This window comes from Tupaia chinensis, unplaced genomic scaffold (assembly GCF_000334495.1).
Source record: "Tupaia chinensis unplaced genomic scaffold, TupChi_1.0 Scaffold000240_1, whole genome shotgun sequence".
Lineage (NCBI taxonomy): Eukaryota > Metazoa > Chordata > Mammalia > Scandentia > Tupaiidae > Tupaia > Tupaia belangeri.
Genome location: NW_006159718.1, coordinates 2,088,706 through 2,108,979, shown reverse-complemented (window position 1 = coordinate 2,108,979; position 20,274 = coordinate 2,088,706). Strand labels below are relative to the sequence as shown.

Sequence of the window (20,274 nt, the reverse complement as noted above, 5' to 3'; positions counted from 1 at the left end):
ACCCCCCGGGGCGGGCGGGCCCGGTGGCCGGCCCCCTGCCATTCCTGCCAGTGCTCAGGGCTGCTCTGCCCGGAGCCAGTTTGGGAGTCGGGGTCAAGCACGTGGCTGGCCTCTGTTTTCCTACAGAAGCCATGGGGTCAGGGAGGCTAGAGCAGGATCCAGAAGTCGCTGGTCCCACAGAGGGGCCACAGGATGGCATGCTGATGTTCTGTGTCACTTACATCCCCGTTCTGGGGATGTTGTCGGCCATAGGCGAAGGCCCTGGAGGTTTAGGCCCGGGCTACTATTCATGTCCAGGAGACATGACCCTGCCACACTCAGCTTCCTGGGTGTGGAGGAGCAGCACCCTCAGCTTCCTTTAGCTGGGTCTGTCTGTGACACTTCTCTGCAGAGGGTGCTGCTTGCCAATGCATGCATGGACATGTATGCACCATGCGTGTGGACGTCCAGCTCTGCCTCTGCAAGCACGGTCTCTCCATGGCGCCGACCCCACTCTCCCTGCCCAGGCCATGGGCCAGCCACACCATAGCACCTGCCACCTCTTCTGCTCGAAGGTGGGCAGAGAGAAGTCAGCTGGATCCTCCTTGGCTCTCCTTCGGCATGTATGACGCCTTGGGCCAGCAGAGACTGCGATGGCCTGGCAAGGCCGTGTGGACTCACGCCACAGCGTGACAGGGCTGGCTGTGCTGCTCCAAGCTGCAGGCCATTGTGGTGATCCTGGGCTCACCGGGCCCTAGGCCTTCGCCCACAGGTGGTCTCCACTGCCTGCTGCTACTTCGTCTGAGGGTGGTCCTGCAGCTGTGGGGCCAGGTCAAGAGAGAAGTCTGCCTGCAGGGCCTGGGACCCCCGCCTGGGGACCCTGCAGACCCCACTACTTGTCTGGCCTGGTCAGTGGTCTCTGAGGTGCCACCAGCCAGCACGAGGGGAGGGCTGTGGCTCACAGGGAGGTGACACGCACCCCTTTGTAATGCTGGGTTTATTGTTGCTCTTTTTGTCTGTGGTCATGCTGTGACACGGAATGCGTAGTGTATTCTTTGGCCCCAACTCGACTCGGTTCTTTCCCATCCAGGAGATTAGGACAGATGTTGCCACCTGTTGGGGGGAGGGGCCATGCACATTGAAAAGAGCCTATCAAGTGAAGACCAGGCGGGACCCGAGTGGAAGGAATGGGGAGGACTTGACGTTCCTGGATCCTGCCTCAAGCTCCCGCCTGGGCCGAAGCTTTGCGTGTGATGTCTCTGAGGGCTCAGTAATGCCAGGTGGGAGGGGTTTGTCTCACATTGGGTTTCCAGAAGCAGACTTTGAGACTAGAATTTGTGTGACAATAAGTTATTATGAAGCCACCTCAGAGGAATGAAAAACAGAAAGACACAGCAGGGAGTGGGGACTTGGAACAGGGACAGGAGGGAAGTCACAGGAAGCAGTGACCTGCACAGAAAGGGATTCTGGAAACATCGAGGCTGCACTGGGAGAAGTCCCCCTGGGGAACAGGCAGCTGGCTTCTGTATCCGCAGCACCTTGGGCCCTTGGTGCAGTGTAAACCCCAGGCTCTGTGAGTGCCATGCAGCCTGAGTCTCAGCTGTTGGCTGTTGGGGGTGAACACATGGGGCCAGTGTGCCCCGAGTCTTCCCAGGGCTTGAGGGGGTGTGGGCCGAGCTTTGGCCGCACCGTGTACCTTATGAGTGTGGGAACTGCAGCTCCGAGAGGTGGAAGAGCTCTCCCGGCACTCGGCCTTGGTGTGGCTGAGCGGGACTCCACCTGCCTGCAGGACTCCTTGCATAGTGCTCTGTCCGTCCACAGGTGGAAGCAGGACTCACTCCACCTGCCACAGCCAAGGTCGGGAAGGAAAAGGAAAGGCAGCATCAGAAAGGAACTTACAAGACCAGCAGATGGCGCAGTGGTTACATTGTTGGACTCTCATGTAGTCAACTGCAGTTCAAGTCCCAGCCCCGGCTACTTAAAACTCATGCCTGGTACAAATGCTCGAAATCCCAAGAGGAGAATGGATTGCAACATGGCCATGGCCCCCGGGAGGGTGTTTCTCACTTTCTGTTTCTCTGTGTCTCTGATGAGTACATCTGTCCCATAACAAGAATTTTTCTTAAAAAAAAAAAAAGGGAATTTGGTGCTACCGGAGAGACACTGCTCCCTGGGCGGGGGGGCACTCCTCCCAGAAGCTGGCAGTTGGTAGTGCTCCAGTATTTCCGGGAGGAGGCAGGGGGCGGGGGGCGCTCCTCCCAGAAGCTGGCAGTTGGCAGTGCCCCAGTACTCCCGGGAGGAGGCGTGGTGCTCCGGCTCACGCCATCCACCTCAGCTGTGTGGGCTGCCCCCTCTGGAAAAGGCTACAGCCAGGTGCTATTCATCTCCGTGCTGGGAAAAGAGGCTTAACAAATTAGCTGATGCTTAATTGGTGAGGGAAAGTAGGACAGGAAAGTTGGCCAGCTGTCCTGTGGGGGTTTCTGATCAATTCTCTCGGTCAATATCTTCCATGAGCGAGTCTGGTACCAGGTGCGAAGACTCCTAGGGTAGCCGAGGCTCCCACCTGCGCCCTGGGGCTTCCCGGTAATTGAGTCAGGTCATCTGCAGGGCTGGCTCCTTCGGGGACCAGAGAGGACCTCTCTGTTGCACCTACTCTTCCCACACCCTCAGAATCACAGGACAGCCGTGAGGCAGAGTTGGAGTGCTAAACAGCATGGCATCTTGGGCACAGCTCCGCTCTCAGTGACTCGGGGTCCCTAGTAGGGAGATATATATAGTTATATCTATATACCTACAACTTCTTAACTTGCCAGAGGGTATGCCCTCACCAGGAGGGAGAGAGATGAAGCATCCTCCCATGGGGGATGGCTACTAGTCGCTTCTCCTCCATTTCTAACTTCCTTTTGAGATTTTGGACGTGTGCACGCACACACACATGTGCACACACACACAAAGCATGCCCCATGTAGTTTTATTTATTTAATTTATTTTTTAATACAGTCAACCACTGTATGTCATTACAGCTTGTAAACTGAGTTCATTGTCTGTTAGTCTAATATATACATCGCATGATCAGCAGGGTATTACCACACACAGTCATCAGCAGGTAACTTCCCATTTCTGTGCCCCTTAAGTGTTTTGCTTTTTTCTTTTCCCCTTGATTCCCATCCTCTCACCCTCCCCATGTTCTTTAAGCCGTCAGTTCTAAGATTCGAACTGTGTGGTCAGCCATGTAGGATCCACCTTCCTTAACCACCAGGCCAAGGGGCCAGCCCCTGAGGTTCACCGTCAGTTTTCTCAGAAGTCCTCACCTGCAGCCGGACGCTGTGGCATGTCAGTGCATGGCGGGCCTCCCCGGCCCTTTGGCCCACTTCCGTGCTGGTACTTAGTACTTGACGGGGCTGCAAACTCCAACTACGTGTGTGCTTTTCGCAGTGGGCTGCCCTCACCTCCGAGACAGCCCGTTCCCCCCTGAAGCATGTGGGAAGTCAGAGTTCCGTCCTGTGCTGAGCTGCTGCAGCCTGACTACCGGGGCAGTGGTTCCAACTCAGGGCTGCAGCCCCAGCCTCTCTTTGGAGGGCCGTCCCTCTTGCGTGTGAGTGTGTGTACAGTCTGGGCTCCGTGTGCAGCGGAGTGGCAGAACAGGCCCCCAGCTCTCCCCTTAAGGGCATTGCCTTCCCATTTCGCTTTCCATGTGCTTTTCTGCTTCGGAGGCCGAGTGTAGGCCTTTGAGTCCAGCCTTGCCACACCGCCTGCCTTTAGATTTGGTTTGGTGTCCCAGCCAACAGAGGTGATGGCGTCCTTCCAGCCCTCAGCAAGTGCAGCGTTGATCAGTGTGTTGCCAGCAGCCTCGGGTGAGCACGAAGGAAACGCTGAGCTGCCAGGAGTCGGGGCAGCGGAGCCCACCTGTGGGGGCTGCACGCGCAGGCTGCCTCGTCCCACGTCCCCTGCCCTGTCGTCTCACCTGGGCTGTGGGCTCAAAGATCCCCAGGAACAGAGCAGAGCAAGATCTGGGCTATGCGGCCAAGACTCCCTGCATGCTTTCTCCTCTCCCCACACCAAGGGCCTCTGGGAGCTGCTGGCTGGGGTCCCTGCAGCCCCTTGGAGCAGGCCTGGTTTGGAGTCTGTGGCATGGGGCAGAGGCATCTTCAGAGCACTGCCCTCTGGGCTGCCTAGGCGTGGGCCAGGGGCCCGGGAGCCTTCTTCCCGAGTTTCTGGAGAGTCATTTTTAGTCGGTCACTGATGCGGGAGAGGGGGATTATGAGGGAGTTTCCCTTGTGAGGGGAACAGGAGGGGCTCCCAGGACCCATGTGCTAGGGGGCACAGGGCTCGAACCATCAAAGGGGGAGACGGCCAACTCCTCTCGCTGTGTCCTGGGGACATGAGGGGTATGTCGGGGGCCTTTCTGAGACCGAGGACCCAACAATATTTCACGTTCCTTGGCAGACAGGAGGGGCATGCGCTCTGTGCATTTACTGACGACAGGTAGAGGCCAGAACGGTTACGAGATGGCGGATGCAGGCAGAACCCCTCACGTCCACACTGCACCCCTTCATCCTCGCGTCTCTCAGCCCTGCCATGGCCTGGGAGGGCCCTCCGCCGGGTCCTGGGTCACGTCGCGCCGGAGCTCATCTGGACACTGCCACACGTTGTCCTGTTGGTCAGCAAACCTGTGAGGGCAGTGAGGTTCCGATGGACCCTGAGTGACGACAGCACTTGGACTCGGCAGCGGGTGGACGGGTCCCTGCAGGGCCACGGGCTGGCTGGGTGCTGGTGCGGGCCCTGGCACCTCCAGGCCTCGTTTGCTGGGGACGCGTCAGGTTGCGTGCACTGACGAGGGAAGGTAGCCCCGAGCAGTGGTGACTCAGAACGAGAGCTCCAGCCTCGTGGGCATCTCTGATCTGATTTTTACAAGATTTCCTTCTGATAAGCACCTGTCACTGTGAACTCACAGATGTGGCTGTAGGCGCTTCTGACAGCGGCAGCTCAAACACCCGTGGGGGTGAATTTGGGGTTCGTGGGGAGCCCGTACTGCAACACGTTTTTTTTTAAGACTTATTTATTGATTTTTATTTATTCATTCATTTTTAAATCTTCATTTGACCAGAGAGAGACGCACAGAGAGACAGAGAGAGAGAAAGAGAGAAAGTGAGAAAGCAAGCCACCAGGTCCAGGACTCAAACCATGGTTGGCCATGTGGGAGTGTCCAGCGCCTTAATCACCATGCCACCTGCTGATCCCTTGCAGCACGTTTTTAACATGGGGAGAGGTTATGGGAGGACCTGAACGTTTTTACTTTTCTGTATATGTGTGTGTGTGTGTGTGTGTGTGTGTGTGTGTGTATATATATATATATACACACATATTAGTAAAAAAGAGTAATAAAAATGATATTTAAAAATACATAGGAAAAAAACAAGGCTACAACCAGAGCATTCTCTTGCAGGCCCACGGAGCCCTGGCACCGTGCCCTGTGCTCAGCAAGGGTCTGGCATAGCTCGCTGCGTGTGTTCTTGCGGGACGTGCTAGACGGCCCTGGTCCCCTCCAGCCTCCTCACGGGTTGGCTTTCCAGCGAAGGAGGAAGCCCTCGTAACACGTGTGAGGAGCCTAGTGCGCCACGGCCTGCTCTGCTCGGCCGCCGACACCCCTCTGCTGTGTGCGGATTGCAGCGCCGGGTCCCGTGACAAAGCTGACCCCAGAGACCTCGTGAAGGATAAGGAAGTAAACTGATCATCGTTCGAGTACGAATAAGGCAAAGGCTCTGAAGGAACAGAGTAGGGGTTCATACGGGACAGTGGCTCTGTGGAGCCGCCGTCCAGGAGTGAGAACATGCCAGCCCTGTGGGAACCCGCGGCAGCTCCGAGCCCCAGCATGAGCCGCTGTCCTCCCAAGCGGTGCTCAGCACAGCGGGGTGAGCCACCTCGAGTCCCTCATCCAGCGCCTGGCCCTGTAGCCTCAATGATGATGACCCTCATGGCCACGTTGCCCATCCTCATGGCCACGTTGCCTGTGCAGGAAGGTGTCTGCAGGCGTGTCCCGGGAAGAGGGCCTGCCCTCGCCGGCCCGGGGAGCCTGGTGGAGCCAGCTCTTTGCCCGTGCTGGGGCTGGCACAGCAGAGTGTGCACAAGCAGCGGGAGCTCAGACGTCTTAGCCGGTGCCTCCATGGCTAAGCAGCCAGGGCAGGCCCCAGGGGATGGCGTGTTTTGTGAGGAAAACATTTTCCAAGAACAATGTTTATGAAATGCCGTCTTGGCAGTCCTGTCTGCCGGCCCTGGCTCAGCTCTGTTCACACTCCTTCTTTTTCTCTCCGCAGGCTGTAGAGACCAACCTGGCTTCCAAGGACAGCCACTGGGTGTTCGTGAACGAGGTGAGAGCCCAGCGTGGGTGGGGTGGCCTGGACTGTGCCACCTGCCCCTTCGGGAAGCCCAAAGCCAGCCTAGCGGGCCCAGTTCTGACGTGGGGGCTGAGGTGAACCCTGGGGCTCCGCCCTGCTGAGACATGAGGTCAGAGAGCTGGACTTGACCTGCAAGGTGCTCACCTGAGTTCACCGGTCGGGTATTAGCTGTGCTGTGCTGGTGAGGAGGGCAGCCAGGCAGGGCAGGCGCTGGAGCAGTTAGAGGGCAGGCGAAGGGAGGATGGGGCATTTCCTGGGGGACGTTGAGGTCATGTGGGGTTATGAGTGTAAGTGGGGTATGTGTGGGTGTGTACATGTGTGCAACAGTATAAGTGTATATGTGTAAGTGTGAGTGTAGCTTGTGAATGTGTGAGTTGTATGTGTGTGTGAACATGTATGTTTCAGTGTATGAGTTAATGTGCATGGGAGTGTACATATGTGAGTGTGTATGTGTTTGAGGGTATCATTGTGAGTATTGTGGGTACATATGTATGAATTGTATGTGTGTGTGTATGTGTGTGTGTGTCCCTCCCTGTGTGCAGCTGGTGGGGGCAGAGTTCAATGCACCCATGTAAAGGGGGTGAATAGAAAGTCTGTCCCATGACTGGCGGCTGTCAGGCCCTGGAGGAATGGGGACACGAGGTGTCATTGTGGCCTGGCCTGCCTCTTGCCGAGCGTGTGTGCCTGGCCCTGGCCCTGGTCCTGCACGCTGCAGGCAGTGCACCGGAGAGAATGGGACTCAGCTGCCCTCCCTCTCCTGGAGAGTCCTGCCACGCCCATATTCAGGGAGCACCGACCGGGGCAGTCCATGTGACGCAGAGTGTGGTGGCCGGAGAATGACTTCCCGGCCATGTTCAGCGGGCTGCAGCTGTCGGCTGCTCCTGACTAGGCTGGCTGGTTCCTAGTGGCGGTCCCCGAGAAGGTGCGCGTTCGGTATGCAGGTGCTTGCTCTTTTACGACGTGTGTTCTTCATGAAGCTCAGCACTAATATGGCTGAAAGAGCTTTGTGTGGCTTATTTTAGTATTGCACGGTAGTATCCAGTAGTTGTTCCTTGCAAGGTTCACTTTGCCTGAGTTTCCTCCATGAAATCCACATCCTCTTAGCTGCACGTCCACGCAGGAGGTGCACGGTACCTGCATTACCTTGGGGTGCAGATGGTTGTGCTCATAGTTCTGAGAGTGAACTCGAGTGGCTACTGCCTCCTGGTGCGTCAGTGCCTGGCCAGGCCTCACTCATCTTTGGGAAGTTTTGATCCTCTGGACTTCACTTCTCCACAGGTTCCTTCATTCCAGAGAAGGGGCATGTCCGTGTCCCTGAGTCAGCCATCTGGAGCTGGCTTTACTTTCCCAGGGACTCCCCCACCTTTGTTGGCTGGTGTTTCTCCTCACCACCTTCAGGAAAGGGCTCTCCTCTCACGTTTTGACCCTCTCCTTTTCCCTCCTTGAATCCCTCTCTCCCCAGGGGCCCTCCACCTGGCCTTCTGACCCCTCTCTGGGGCTGGGGTAAACTTCGCGATGAGGCAGGTGTCCCCGGCTGTCTCACACTGATAGGCATGCTGGCGTCACTGCGCAGCCAGAACCCAGGGCTTGGTCACTGGGGTCAGATGTGCACCTGTCGACCCACACTGGAGCAACCCCTCCCACGAGGACAGCTCTGCCCCCACAGCCTGCAGTGCACCCAGGCCACCAGCAGTGTGCTCCCGTCCTGCTTGTACCCCTGGAAGTCAGGCGTCTCCAGGGAGCACTAGCCCCTCCTTTCTTACTGCCTCTTCTGTGAGGAGGCTCTTCCTAAGGAGGGGCGAAGGACAGCAGCTGAACTTCCGATTTGCGGATCAGGTGCCAGGTGCTTGCCAGGGTGCTCCACGCTCCCCTCAGTCCCTGTGGACACCCTGCGTGGCAGTTACTGTCTCACACAAGGGGCAGAGCTCCAGGGGTGAAGTCGTCTGCCCGAGGTGCAGCCGCCTAGTGCGTCTGGGATCCCACATGAAGACTGGCTCCGACACCCTTCCTACCCAGCAACGCCATTGTGCCCGTGGCCTGGCAGAGACGCCTCGCTGTGGCCAGCGTCTGGGTCAGCAAAGCCTGGTGGTCGGGTTCAGGTATGCACGCCCAGAGGGGCGCTCGGGCTGTCTTTGGAGCAGGCTCATGGACGTTCTTGGAGTCGAGATCCAATGTCGAGCCTCTTGTGAAGTTTTCCCCCCGGACCCCAGAGCAGCTCATGGTGAATGACTGAGGTGCGCTCTAAATTACCTGTGGGCTTATCCTTAGGAGCCATTAGTCAGAACTACTGCTTCTGCTGTGGCATGGCCCCACTGAAACTGAAGGCCTGTTCCTCTCACCACGTGTTGTCATTTTAGGTTTTGCAACATTTTAAAGCTATCCAGTACAAGCCACAGACAGCTGCGGATAGCTGCCCAGGTGCCGTCCTGGTTGCCGTGTATGATGACCAGGGATACAATAAGGCAGAGGGAAAAGCAGAGTGGAGGCAGGCTTTCACTAGCTCGCCTCCCAGCACGGTCTCCAGAGCTCAGTCACTGCACCAAATCCTCGTCTTCCCACTTGAAACTGCTCCCCACTTCCCTGGAGGAAGTCTGGCCCCTCACACGAGCTCAGGCCTGAGCCTTCTCCCTCCCACGCTGGTGCTGTTGGCCCGCAGCATGGCCCTGCGCCCTCGTCCCTGACGAGCTCTGCCTCAGGCTTCCCCTCTGTCTTCGGCTGGCTCCCACTATTCCCTGGATCTGAGGTGAGCGCTCAGGAGTGGTTTCTGCTTGCTTCACGAACAGTTTCTGACCCATCCACCCCTGTGAGGACTGGCGATGCACAGTGCAGGCCTGCTTCATCAGGGGGTCATCGGACATAGAGCGAGCCTCAGCACCCGCCCCCAGGCCTTGGGGCTCCACCGTGGGGGGCCCCTGGCAAACAGGTGTGATTTTGGATGTAAGCTATATTGGTCGATCGATTAGGCTATAAGGGGCAATGGGTGGGAGATTTAAAAGATTTTGTGGAAAGCAAATGAGCCATTAGTCCAGGAGGCTCCGTCCAGCCAGGTCTAGCTCATCACCGAATCCTCAGCCCCTGCAGCACGTGCATTGGTGGAAAGGTTGGGTTGAGGCAGGTCAGTGCCCACAGTGCAGGACGAACGGCCTCGATGAGCACTCCCAGGGCGCCCCAGAGAAAAGGCAAAGGAAGCGATTTACACAGAGCTTCGGAGATGTCGAGGCTGAGCGGGGCCGCTCCGTAGCTGCCGGCCAGGGCCGGTTGGACCTGACCCACTGGGTGCGGTGGCTCCCAGACTTCTTCATGAGCTGGAGTTTAGTACTCCCTCTCCACGTGGCCTTCAGCAGACCCCGTGTGCTCTGTCCCCTCTCAGCTGTCCCAGTGCTGGCTAGAGTCTGGATACAGAGGACGACGGCCTCTGGGCGGGGGCCGCGGGCCTCACAGTCTGGCCTCCTGAGCAGTCTTTGCAGGGAATTCTGTGGAATGTGCAGTGTGCCTCTCCAGCCTCCCGAAGAGCCTGCTGTGACGGGGACTCGAAGTGCCCGCTTGCTGCTGGGTGGCTCTCATTGTTGGCTAACCCTTCTAGACATGGGACCAAAGCACATTTCAATGGGAATTGTGATGGCCTCAACAAACCTGTGAATGCACACACATGACCTGGCACCTCAGTGTTCTGAGGAGCAAGCATCTAAATACTGTCCCGTAAGCAGGCAGGGACCCAAGGGGAGGGGCTTCCACGGAGGGATGAGGCCCGGCCGGCAGGCCCTTCTCGGCGCTCCTCCTTGTGTCAGTCTGTCGTGCTGACCCCACACCCCACATCCACTCCAGATCCGACCTAGAGGTCCCGCGGCTGCCTTGTCTCAGCTGCTTGGGGGTCCTGTCGCCCCCTCTGGCTCAGTGAGCCCCTCTGAACTCACCGTCCTCCCCGAAACCTGGTCCTTGCTCATCAGGGCTTCGATCCCAGGGCCCCTGTCCCCGTCCCCTGGTTGGCTTCCAGTGATGGAGCCATGTCCACTCCGTGCAGTCTGCCCCACCCTCCAGGACGACCCTGAGCCCATAGGCGCCTCACTCACATCTTGCGGTCCCTTCCCTCGCTGGTTCAGGGTGCATCCCAGCACTGCGTCCTGTATTTCGTGTCTCTTCCTGACGCTGGAGGACGGGAAGTGAATGCGGGTTCTGCCAGGATTTCCCCTCCACTTGCTATGCCCTTGACTCTCTGGCTGTCCAGAACTTACTTTCCTGGAGGGGTCTGCCAAATATTCTCTGCCTTAAGGGCTTCTGGGCTTCCCCAGTGAACTTACTCGTCCTGTCTTGGGCTCCTCACCCCGGCCCTGCGTGCTGGGGAATCACTGCACGCCTGACCCCCAGAGCGATCTGGAAGGGAGGGCCTGGGTCTCTTTCTTTCGGCTCCCCTGGTGTCCTGGCATGGGGGCTCGCATGGAGGAACTTGCTCAGTTAAACCTGCCACCACTGGTGCCTCTTGCTTCTCGTCATGACTCTGCTTGTCTAAGTACCGCGTGGGCAGGAAGAGGCGTTTAGAGCCTTCTATGTTTTGTGGACTCAGAAAGCCATGGTTTTGTTTCCTGAGTCAGGGCTGTGGCACCGTCTGTCCCACCACACTGGCCCCTGACCTGCACTGTGAGTCCCGGGTGTGCCAGCTCGTCTTCAGAGGCACACGCTTGCTCCCTTGGCTCTGGACCATGCCCTTGGCAGGGGTGGAGCAGCCAGGAAGGAGGCAGGGGGAGCTGCTCGGGCTCCCTGGGGAGGTCACACATTGTGCTGAGGTCCTGCTAGTTTGCAGGTGCTCTGTGGAAAAGGGATTCCGTGATCAAAGAGTCCTTTCACATAGACCAGGTGACCCTTGCAGTGTGTTGGAGCGCTAATGCCCAGAGCACCCTGAGTTCCACACATGTGTTTTCCTCAAGCACACCCAGGTGCTCTCGGTCTTCGTGTCCTCCACTGCGCTGGATAGGTTGTTGGCAGGTGGTGGGGCGGCAGGGCTGTGGCGGGCCTCTCGTTACACAGAGCCGAGCTGGGCTGAGTATCCCGAGGGTCATCCGGGGTGAGAACTCTGCAGCCCCTGGGAACCAGCAGTTAGCGTAATGGCTATGTCGCTGGATTCCCACGTAGTCGACCGCGGTTCGTGTCCTGGACCCGGTGGCTTAAAACTCACGCCGGGCGCGTGTGCGTGCGTGCCCAAGATCCCGAGAGGAGAATGGAGGAGAAGGGATTGCGGCGTGACCATCCCCCCTGGGGGGTGATTTCTCGCTTTCTGTCTCTATGTCTCTCTCTGTCTGTCTGGCGAGCGCACGCGCACTACAGTGAAAATCTCTCCAAAAAGAAAAAAAAAAAAGAACTCTGCAGCCCCTGACCCAGGATGTCCCCTAGTTCTCGCTCCCCAGGCCCCAGACTTTTCACTTGCAGGTTTGCACTGACATATACTCTGCGAGGATCCTCAGGGGTCAGGCCTTGCCCTGCTCCAGGGCGGGCTTCTACCAATACTCTGGAAACTTCCCTCCAGACTCTCACGTCCGCCCAAGCCCCAAACACACACAGAGTGAAACAAGTGAAGTAAGACTGAGCGGCACGTGTGTGATGTGTGTCGCGAGGCGCTAAGGCTCTGAGAGAGGAAAACCCTGAGAAGACCATGACAGGGAGGCAGACTCACAACTGATTGGGATGCAGAGAGGGAAAGGGAGAAGAGTTAACATTTTTCTTCCTTTCATTCTAAAGATCCCAATTCTATTTGAACATTAAGTTTCTATACTGTTTACCGTCTTCAAATATAATTTAGAAACACTGTCTGACAGTGTGGGAGGATGCTGGGAAGTGGGGGAGGGTGAGAGGGAGGGAGTCAAGGGGAAAAAGAAAGAAGCAAAGCATTTAAGGCACACGAAAATGGAAAATTATCTGTTGATGATAATATGTTTGGTAATATCTTTGAACAAATGTACAGTGTATTCAGGGTGGGAAAATTCATTTGGTATGCTGTAATGATACACAGGGATTGAATGTAAAAATAATAAATAAATATTAATAACACAATAAATTAATAACCCTTTAAATAAATAGAAAACACTCAAAACCAACTAGGTTTGTTGTAATTTTCACTTGTTTCTCTCCCCAGCCTCACTGAGAAGCCTAGGGGGACAAGGACTACATTTACTGCTTCCATGGCCCCAGCTCAGAGCCCCCGAAGGAGGAATAGGAGTTGCCGTTTCTCAGCCGTTAGATGGAGCAGAGCAATGTTTTTTTTTTTTTTTTTTTGGAGAGATTTTCACTGTAGGGCGCGTGCGCTCGCCAGACAGACAGAGAGAGACATAGAGACAGAAAGCGAGAAATCACCCCCCAGGGGGGATGGTCACGCCGCAATCCCTTCTCCTCCATTCTCCTCTCGGGATCTTGGGCACGCACGCACACGCGCCCGGCGTGAGTTTTAAGCCACCGGGTCCGGGACACGAACCGCGGTCGACTACGTGGGAGTCCAGCGACATAGCCACTACGCTAACTGCTGGTTCCCCAGAGCAATGTTTTTTGAGTGTCACTTTCACTCTTTTTTATTTAAAAGTGAACAGTATTATGAGGTTTAAGTGGCAAACAACAAATGCTTATGTGTAAGTCCATGAGCTTTTTAGTGTGACGTATGTCTGCACTGTGAGACCCTAGCTGACCCTAGCTGCAGTGAAGGCAGGGGACATGGTCATTGCCCAGAGTGTCCTTGTGCCCCTGGGGAATCCCACCCTCCTGCTCCACTCACTCTCCATCTCTGGACAGCTACTCATCCAGTTCGGGCACTCTAGATCATTTGTAGGTGCTTCACTTTTATATCAGTGGAGTCATACATATGTACTGTTCTCTTTTTGGTGTGGCTTATTTTTCTGTGTTCGTGTTGAGGCTCAGCTATGTCACAATACACAGCAAAAGTTCTCTCCTTTTACTTCATGAGGAGTACTTGATTGTATGGATATACCACAGGCTGGTTATCCTTTGGGTTGCTCTAGATTTTTGGCTGTTACAGATGAAGCTGCTCCGATCATCGTGTAAGTCTTTGTCTGGATCTACACTTGATACGCGTTCATGTCTCTGGAGTATATAGTTGCAAGTGCAATTGCTGGGTCATACGGTAGGTGTTTGTTTTTTGTTTCACTATAGGGTGCGTGCATTTGCCAGAAGCAGAGACAGAGAGAGAGAGAGAGAGAGAGAGAGAGAGAGAGAGAGAAAGCGAGAAACTGAGAAATCACACCCCACCCAAGGGGGGCATGGCCATGCCACAATCCCTTCTGCTCCATTCTTATTCCAGGCTTTGGGCACACATGCACACATGCCTGGCGTGTTTCTCTTAAGCCCTGGGTCTGTGACTTGAACCATGCAGTTGGTAATGCAGTATCCAGCTGCCTTAACCCACGCCACCTGCTGGCCTGTATGCTTAGCTTTTAAGGAAGTGTGAATTTGATGAGAGTTCCAGTTGCTCCACATTCTCCTCAGTACTCAGTGAGGCCACCGTTTGATTTTAGCCACTGTAATGGGTGTGGAGCAGTCCTCATTGTGACTTCAATTTTCATTTCCCTGATGACCAATGACACTGATCATCTTTTCATGTGCTTATTTGCCTTCTGTTCTAGTCTGTTCTGTTGTGAATAACAGAAACTGGAAGGTTCATAAGACTAGAGTTGATTCAGCTCATGGTGATATCTGGAGAGGGCTTTCTTGCTGGTGGAGCACATGGCAAGGCAGAGCAGAGCAGGAGAGCGTGTCTGTGTCCATGTGTCACTGTGTCACTGCCTCTCTGTATAAGCCCACCAGGACTTCATCGTGGGGCCCCACCCTTGTATCTAATCACTTTCCAAAAGCCCCAACTGTCAGCCCCATAGTTGGGTTTAAGTTCCTCTTCATACTTTCCCTGTACAATCTAAGTCCAATATTTAATATTTTGGAGGGTGCGTCAAACCATAGCACTATCTATATCTGTAGTCTTCTTTTTTAATTTTAGAGATATTTTTGCTATGGGGGTGTGCACTCTCCAGAGAGACAGAGTAAGAGAGAGAGAGAGAGACAGAGAGACAGTAAGCAAGAAATTACCCCCCCCGCCCAGGGGGAATGGCTGCAATTTCTTCTCCATTCTCCTCCTGGGGCCCCCCCCCCCCCCAGGGGGAATGGCTGCAATTTCTTCTCCATTCTCCTCCTGGGATCTTGGGCACACGTGCACATGTGCCCAACATGAGTTTTAAGTTGGCAGGTCTGGGACTTGAACCGCGATTGACTACATGAGAGTCCAGCAACATGACATTATGCCATCTGTTGGTCCCATCTGTATGTCTTTTCTGATGTAAGTTTCTGCTTAAATATTTTGATAATTTTTATTGAATTATTTGTTTTCTCATCACTGAGTTCTAAAAGTTCTTAATATATGTGAGGTACAAGTTCTTTATCAGATATATACTTTACAAATATTTTCTTTCAATCTGTGGCTTGTCTTTTCATTTTAATACTATCTTTCACTGAGTAAATATCTTTAATTTTATAAAGTCCAATTTATTGACTTTTAAAAATGAATTGTGTTTTCAGTGCAGTATCTGGAAAATTTTTCTACTTTTTATTCTTTCCTTGATATTTTTTTCTCTCTCTTTATGCCAATCCCACACTCTTGATTACTACAGCCCTATAATAAAATTAGAAATCGGACTTTGCTAACCTTCTGCTTTCATCTTCACTTTCAATGTTGTTTTTGACTTTGGTAAATTTTTGAAACTTTTGAGTGAATTTGGGAATGATCTTATTAATCTCTACAAAAATTCTGACTGATATTTCTCGTTACAAGTATTTAGATATTTTAAAATTTCTCTCAGCAATACTCTTTTGTTCTTAGTGTTCCAATTTTTTTTTTTGAGAGGTTTTTGCTATAGGGCACGTGCGCTTGCCAGACAGACAGAGAGAGACATAGAGATAGAAAGCGAGAAATCACCCCCCAGAGGGGATGGTCATGACGCAATCCCTTCTCCTCCATTCTCCTCTCGGGATCCTGGGCATGCACGCACACGCGCCTGGCGTGAGTTTTAAGCCACCGGGTCCAGGCTGTGAACCGCGGTCGACTACGTGGGAGTCCAGCGACATAGCCATTACGCTAACTGCTGGTTCCCCAATTTTTTTACATTTAAGTTTTTAGAGAGAGATTTTTGCTATAGGGCACATATGCTTGCTGGAGAGACAGAGAGAAACAGAGAGACAGAAAGCGATAAATCAACCCCTAAGGGGATGGTCATGCTGCAATCCTTTCTCCTCCATTCCCTGGTGTGAGTTTCAAGTCTCTAGATCTAGGTGCCTGGTGTGAGTTTCAAGTCTCTAGATCTAGGACTCAAACTGCACTTGATTATGTGGGAGTTCAGTGATGTAACCATTACACCATCTGCTGGTTCCTGCTTTTTCACATCTTTTTATCAGATTTATCTCTCAATATTTATATAGTTGGGGCTATTACAAATGGTACTTTTAAAACACGTTAAGTTCCAGTTGTTCCTTGGTAGCACTGGGTCGTCGGGAAAGTCATGATGCAGTTTTTGCATAGAAAACCATAGAGGAATACGTAATGACTTTCCCAACAACCTAATGTAGAGAATGCAATGATTTTGGTATACCGACCCTTTTTCCTGGAATTCTGCTAGTTTTTCGTAGGAATTCTCTAGCTTTTCTACATTGACTGTCGTGTCCTCTGGAAATATGACAGCTTCACCTCTCCTTCATTTCTTTTTCTTGTCTGATTACATTGACCAGTATCTCAGTGCAATGCTGAACGTGAGTGGAGAGCAGACATCCCTTTATTCTGTTATCAAGGGGAACACACACAGTGTTTCACAGTGAAGTATCAAGTTAGCTGTAAGTTGTTCATAGGTGCTCTTTATCAGATAGGGGGAATTCTCTCCTAGTCCTTGTTTTGTAAGTGTTTTTATCAAGGGCCAGCAGGTGGTGTGGAGGTTAAGGGGCTGGATTCCACATGGCCAACCTTGTGGCTTAAGTCTTAGACCCGGTGGCTTGAGAATCCCTCTAATTTTGTACCATTAACTAGCCTCTCCCTATTTCCCCTCTACTCTTCTCAGCCTCTCTCTGAGACCATTATTCTTTTTATCTCCATGAGATATACTTTTTACGTTTCCACATGTAAGTGAGATCATGTGGTGTCTGTCTCTCCATGCCTGGTTCTGTCACGTAACTTAATGTCCTTCATGCACGTTGCTGCAAAGGACAGAACGGCCTTCTTTCCGTGGCCGGACTCTACTCCCCTGTACAAATATAGCCCGTTGTCTTCCTCCATGCATCTGCTGATGGACACGTAGGCCGATTTCACATCTGGCTGTTGTGACTAGTGCTGCAGGAAACATCAGCGTGCAGAGATGTCCTCGACACGTGGAGCTCCTTTCTTCCTGGTAGACACCCAGAATTGGATTGCTGGCTCTTTTGTGAGAAACCTCCACACTGTTCCCTGTCATGGCTGCACTCATTCACGTTCCCTTCAACAGTGTTCAGTGTTGCCTCTTCAGGCCTCCTGTCAGCATGTCTTATTTTTCCTTTTCTTATTTTTTATTTTTTATTTTTATTTTTTTTGGAGAGGTTTTTTCGCGATAGGGCGCGTGTGCTCGCCAACCAGACAGAGACAGCGAGACAGAAAGTGAGAAATCACCCCCGAGGGGGGATGGTAACGCCGCAATCCCTTCTCCTCCATTCTCCTCTTGGGATCTTGGGCACACACGCACACGCGCCCGGCGTGAGTTTTAAGCCACCGGGTCCGGGATGCGAACCGCGGTCGACTACGTGGGAGTCCAGTGACATAGCCATTACGCTAACTGCTGGTTCCCAGCATGCCTTATTTTTCGTCTTTTCTTTAATAGCCATTCTAACTGGGGTGATACGGTGTCTCACTGTCATTTTGGTTCACGTTTCCCTGATGATTTGTGATGCTAAGCACTCCTTAATATATCTGTTGGCCATTTTTATGTCTTCCTTGGGGAAATGTTTATTTAGATCGGTTACCCGTTTTTGTTATTTTATACGTTAATTTGTGTATGTGTGTGCTATTTTAGACAAATCTCATTGTGTTGTGATCCTCCTGCTGCTGCCACCCAGGAAGCTGGGATTACGGGTGCATACACTGCTCCTTCCTTTTTAGGGTGGGCCAGGAGTTGCACCCAGGCCTTCCCTGTGGCTTCAGCCTACCAAGCAACAGCACCTACCACATGCTACTGCGGCTGTGTCAGTCACCCATTTTTAAATCAAGACATTTGGAGTTTTCTTTGTAGGAACGTTTTAAGTACAAATGAAATATCTTTAGTAGACATAGGACTCTGTTCTTGAGCAATTTCTGTAGTTTGTATCTTTCAAAGAAGTTTCCATTTCATCTAAATTGTTAAATATTGGCACAAAGCTCATAACATTTCCTTATTATCCATTTAATATTTGCCGAATCTGAAGATATACACTCTCTTTCCTTCATATTAGTTATAATCTATGTCTCCTCATTGTTTCTTCATCAATCTGATTGGAGGTTTATTGATTTCGAAGAACCAGTTATGTGTTTTTGAAGGATGATTTTATTTAATTTATACATCATCATCATCATTATTATTTTAAATTTGACCAGAGAGAGACAGAGAAAGTTAGAATGCAAGCTGCCAGGTCCGGGACTCAAATCATGGTTGGCCACATGGGAATCTAGCATCCTAACCATTACGCAATCTGCAGCCCCAAAGGACCAGTTTTTTTTTTTTGGAGAGGTTTTTACTATAGGGCATATGTGCTCACCAGAAAGACAGACAGAGAGAGAGAGAGACAGAAAGCGAGAAATCACCCCCCAGGGGCGATGGCCATGCCACAATCCCTTCTCCTCCATTCTCCTCTCGGGATCTTGGGCACGCACGCACATGCACCTGGCGTGAGTTTAAGCCGCTGGGTCTGGGACTTGAACCGCGGTCGACTATGTGGGAGTCCAGAGACATAGCCATTATGCTAACTGCTGGTCCCAAGGACCAGTTTTTTTTTATATCATTGATTTTCTCTATTGCTCTTCTGTTTTCTCTTGTATTGATTTATGGTTTTATCTTCATTATTTTCTTTCTTCTGTTTCCTTTGGCTTTAATTTGCTCTTTTTTTTTTCCAGTTCTTTAGAGGAGAGATGAGATCATTGATGGAGACTTTTATTTTTCTATAATGCTGTGTTTTCCTTTAAGTGATTTAATGGTATCCTACAAATTTCAAAATGTTCTATTTTCATTATTTAGGTCAAAATACTTTCTATATTACTTTTTTTTTTTTGCTTCTTCTTTTACCCATGAGTTCTTTAGAAGTATATTATTTGGTTTCCAAATATTTGAGGCTTTGGGGGGAATCGTTTTGTTACTGATTTCTAATTTAGTTCCACTGTGGTCAGAGAACATAGTTTGTGTTACTTGAATCCTTTTACAAGGGTTGAGACTGATGTGCTAATTGGTGTGTTGCGTTTCTTGGTGGATGTCTGATGTGCACTTGAAGGGGAAGTGTGATCTGCTGTGCAGAGCGATCTATAAATGTGAATTAGGTCACTGAGTTGATTGTGTTATTTGTGTCTTGTGTATCTTTGATTTTTTTGTCTACTTGTTCTATCAATTATTGAGAGAGGCATTAAAATATTCCACTTTAATTGTGAGTTTGTTTATGTCCTCGTGCAGTTTCATCAGTTATTGCTTAATATATTTTGCCCCTGTTACGAGGGGCATAAATGTTTAGGATTTTTATGCCCTCTTGATTAATTGCCCTTTATCATCATGAAAATGACCTCCCTTATCCTTGGTAACTTTCTTTTCTCTGAAATGTACCTTATCTGGTATTAATACAGCCGTTCCAGGTTGTGTAGGCGAGTGTTGCAATAATACACCTCTTCCTCTTGTTTTACTTTTACCCGATCTGTCCCTCTGTGTTTGAAGTATATTCCCCGAGGCAGCACACTCTCGGGCCCTGCTATTTTACTTACTATGATAATGTTTGCCCTTTAATTAAGGAGCTTAGATTATTTACCCTTAATGCAATCATCCTATGGTTAGGTTGAAGTTTCTCTTCTTGCTATCTTCTGTTTGTTTCATTCCTCTTGATCCATTTTCCTCTTTTTTTTTTTTTTTTAACTTCTTTGGGTGAACTGAGAAATTTTTATGATTCTGTTTTAACTCTTTTGTTAGCTTTTACTGTAGCAAAAACAATTTAGTAGTTGCTTTAGCATTTATATTTATAAATACTTTGCCATAGGGTACATGTGCTTGCTGTAGAGACAGAGGGAGATGCAGAGACACAGAGAGGGAAAGTGAGAAATTGCCCCCGTGGGGATGGCCACACAATAGTCGCTTCTTGCTCGTTCTCCTCTCAGGATTTGGGGCATACATGCACAAGTGCCCGACATGACTTTCAGGCTGCTGGGTCTGGGACTCGAACCATGGCTGGCTTTGTGACAGTCCAGTACTTTAACCACCATGCCACCTGCAGGCCCTAAATAGTAAACATATTTAATTTATCTCAATCTTTTTTTTTTTTTTTTTTTACTGATTGCCAGAAAGTGTGTGTGTTCACTAGAGACAGAGAGACAGAGGGAGAGAGGATGGGGCAAAGCATCCCCCAGTGTCCCCAATGTGGCTTGGTCATGCCACGATACTTTCTACTTCATTCCTCCATCCCGTTGGGACTTGGTGCATGTGTGTTTTATAAGCTCCAGTAGGCTGAGACTTGAACCACATTTGGCCACATAGGACCTAGCTCCCTGACCCACTAGTCCCCAGGGCTGGCCCAACAATGTTCTTTTTTTTTTTTTTTTTTTAGAGGGTTTTGCTATAGGGCGCGTGCGCTCGCCAGACAGACAGAGAGAGACAGAGAGACAGAAAGCGAGAAATCACCC

General features: G+C 51.6%; 1 protein-coding gene across 1 annotated transcript in view; it reads left to right on the top strand.

The window, feature by feature from the left end:
* The first annotated feature begins 432 nt into the window (after positions 1–432).
* GRID1 (glutamate ionotropic receptor delta type subunit 1) overlaps positions 433–20,274 on the top strand; it is a 318,654-nt gene continuing 298,812 nt past the window's right edge. The window contains exons 1-5 of the mRNA XM_027771955.1: positions 433–554; positions 738–887; positions 4,645–4,799; positions 5,553–5,701; positions 6,294–6,347. Of these exons, the coding sequence (XP_027627756.1) occupies positions 433–554; positions 738–887; positions 4,645–4,799; positions 5,553–5,701; positions 6,294–6,347 (630 nt within the window). The remainder of the gene's footprint in view (positions 555–737; positions 888–4,644; positions 4,800–5,552; positions 5,702–6,293; positions 6,348–20,274) is intronic.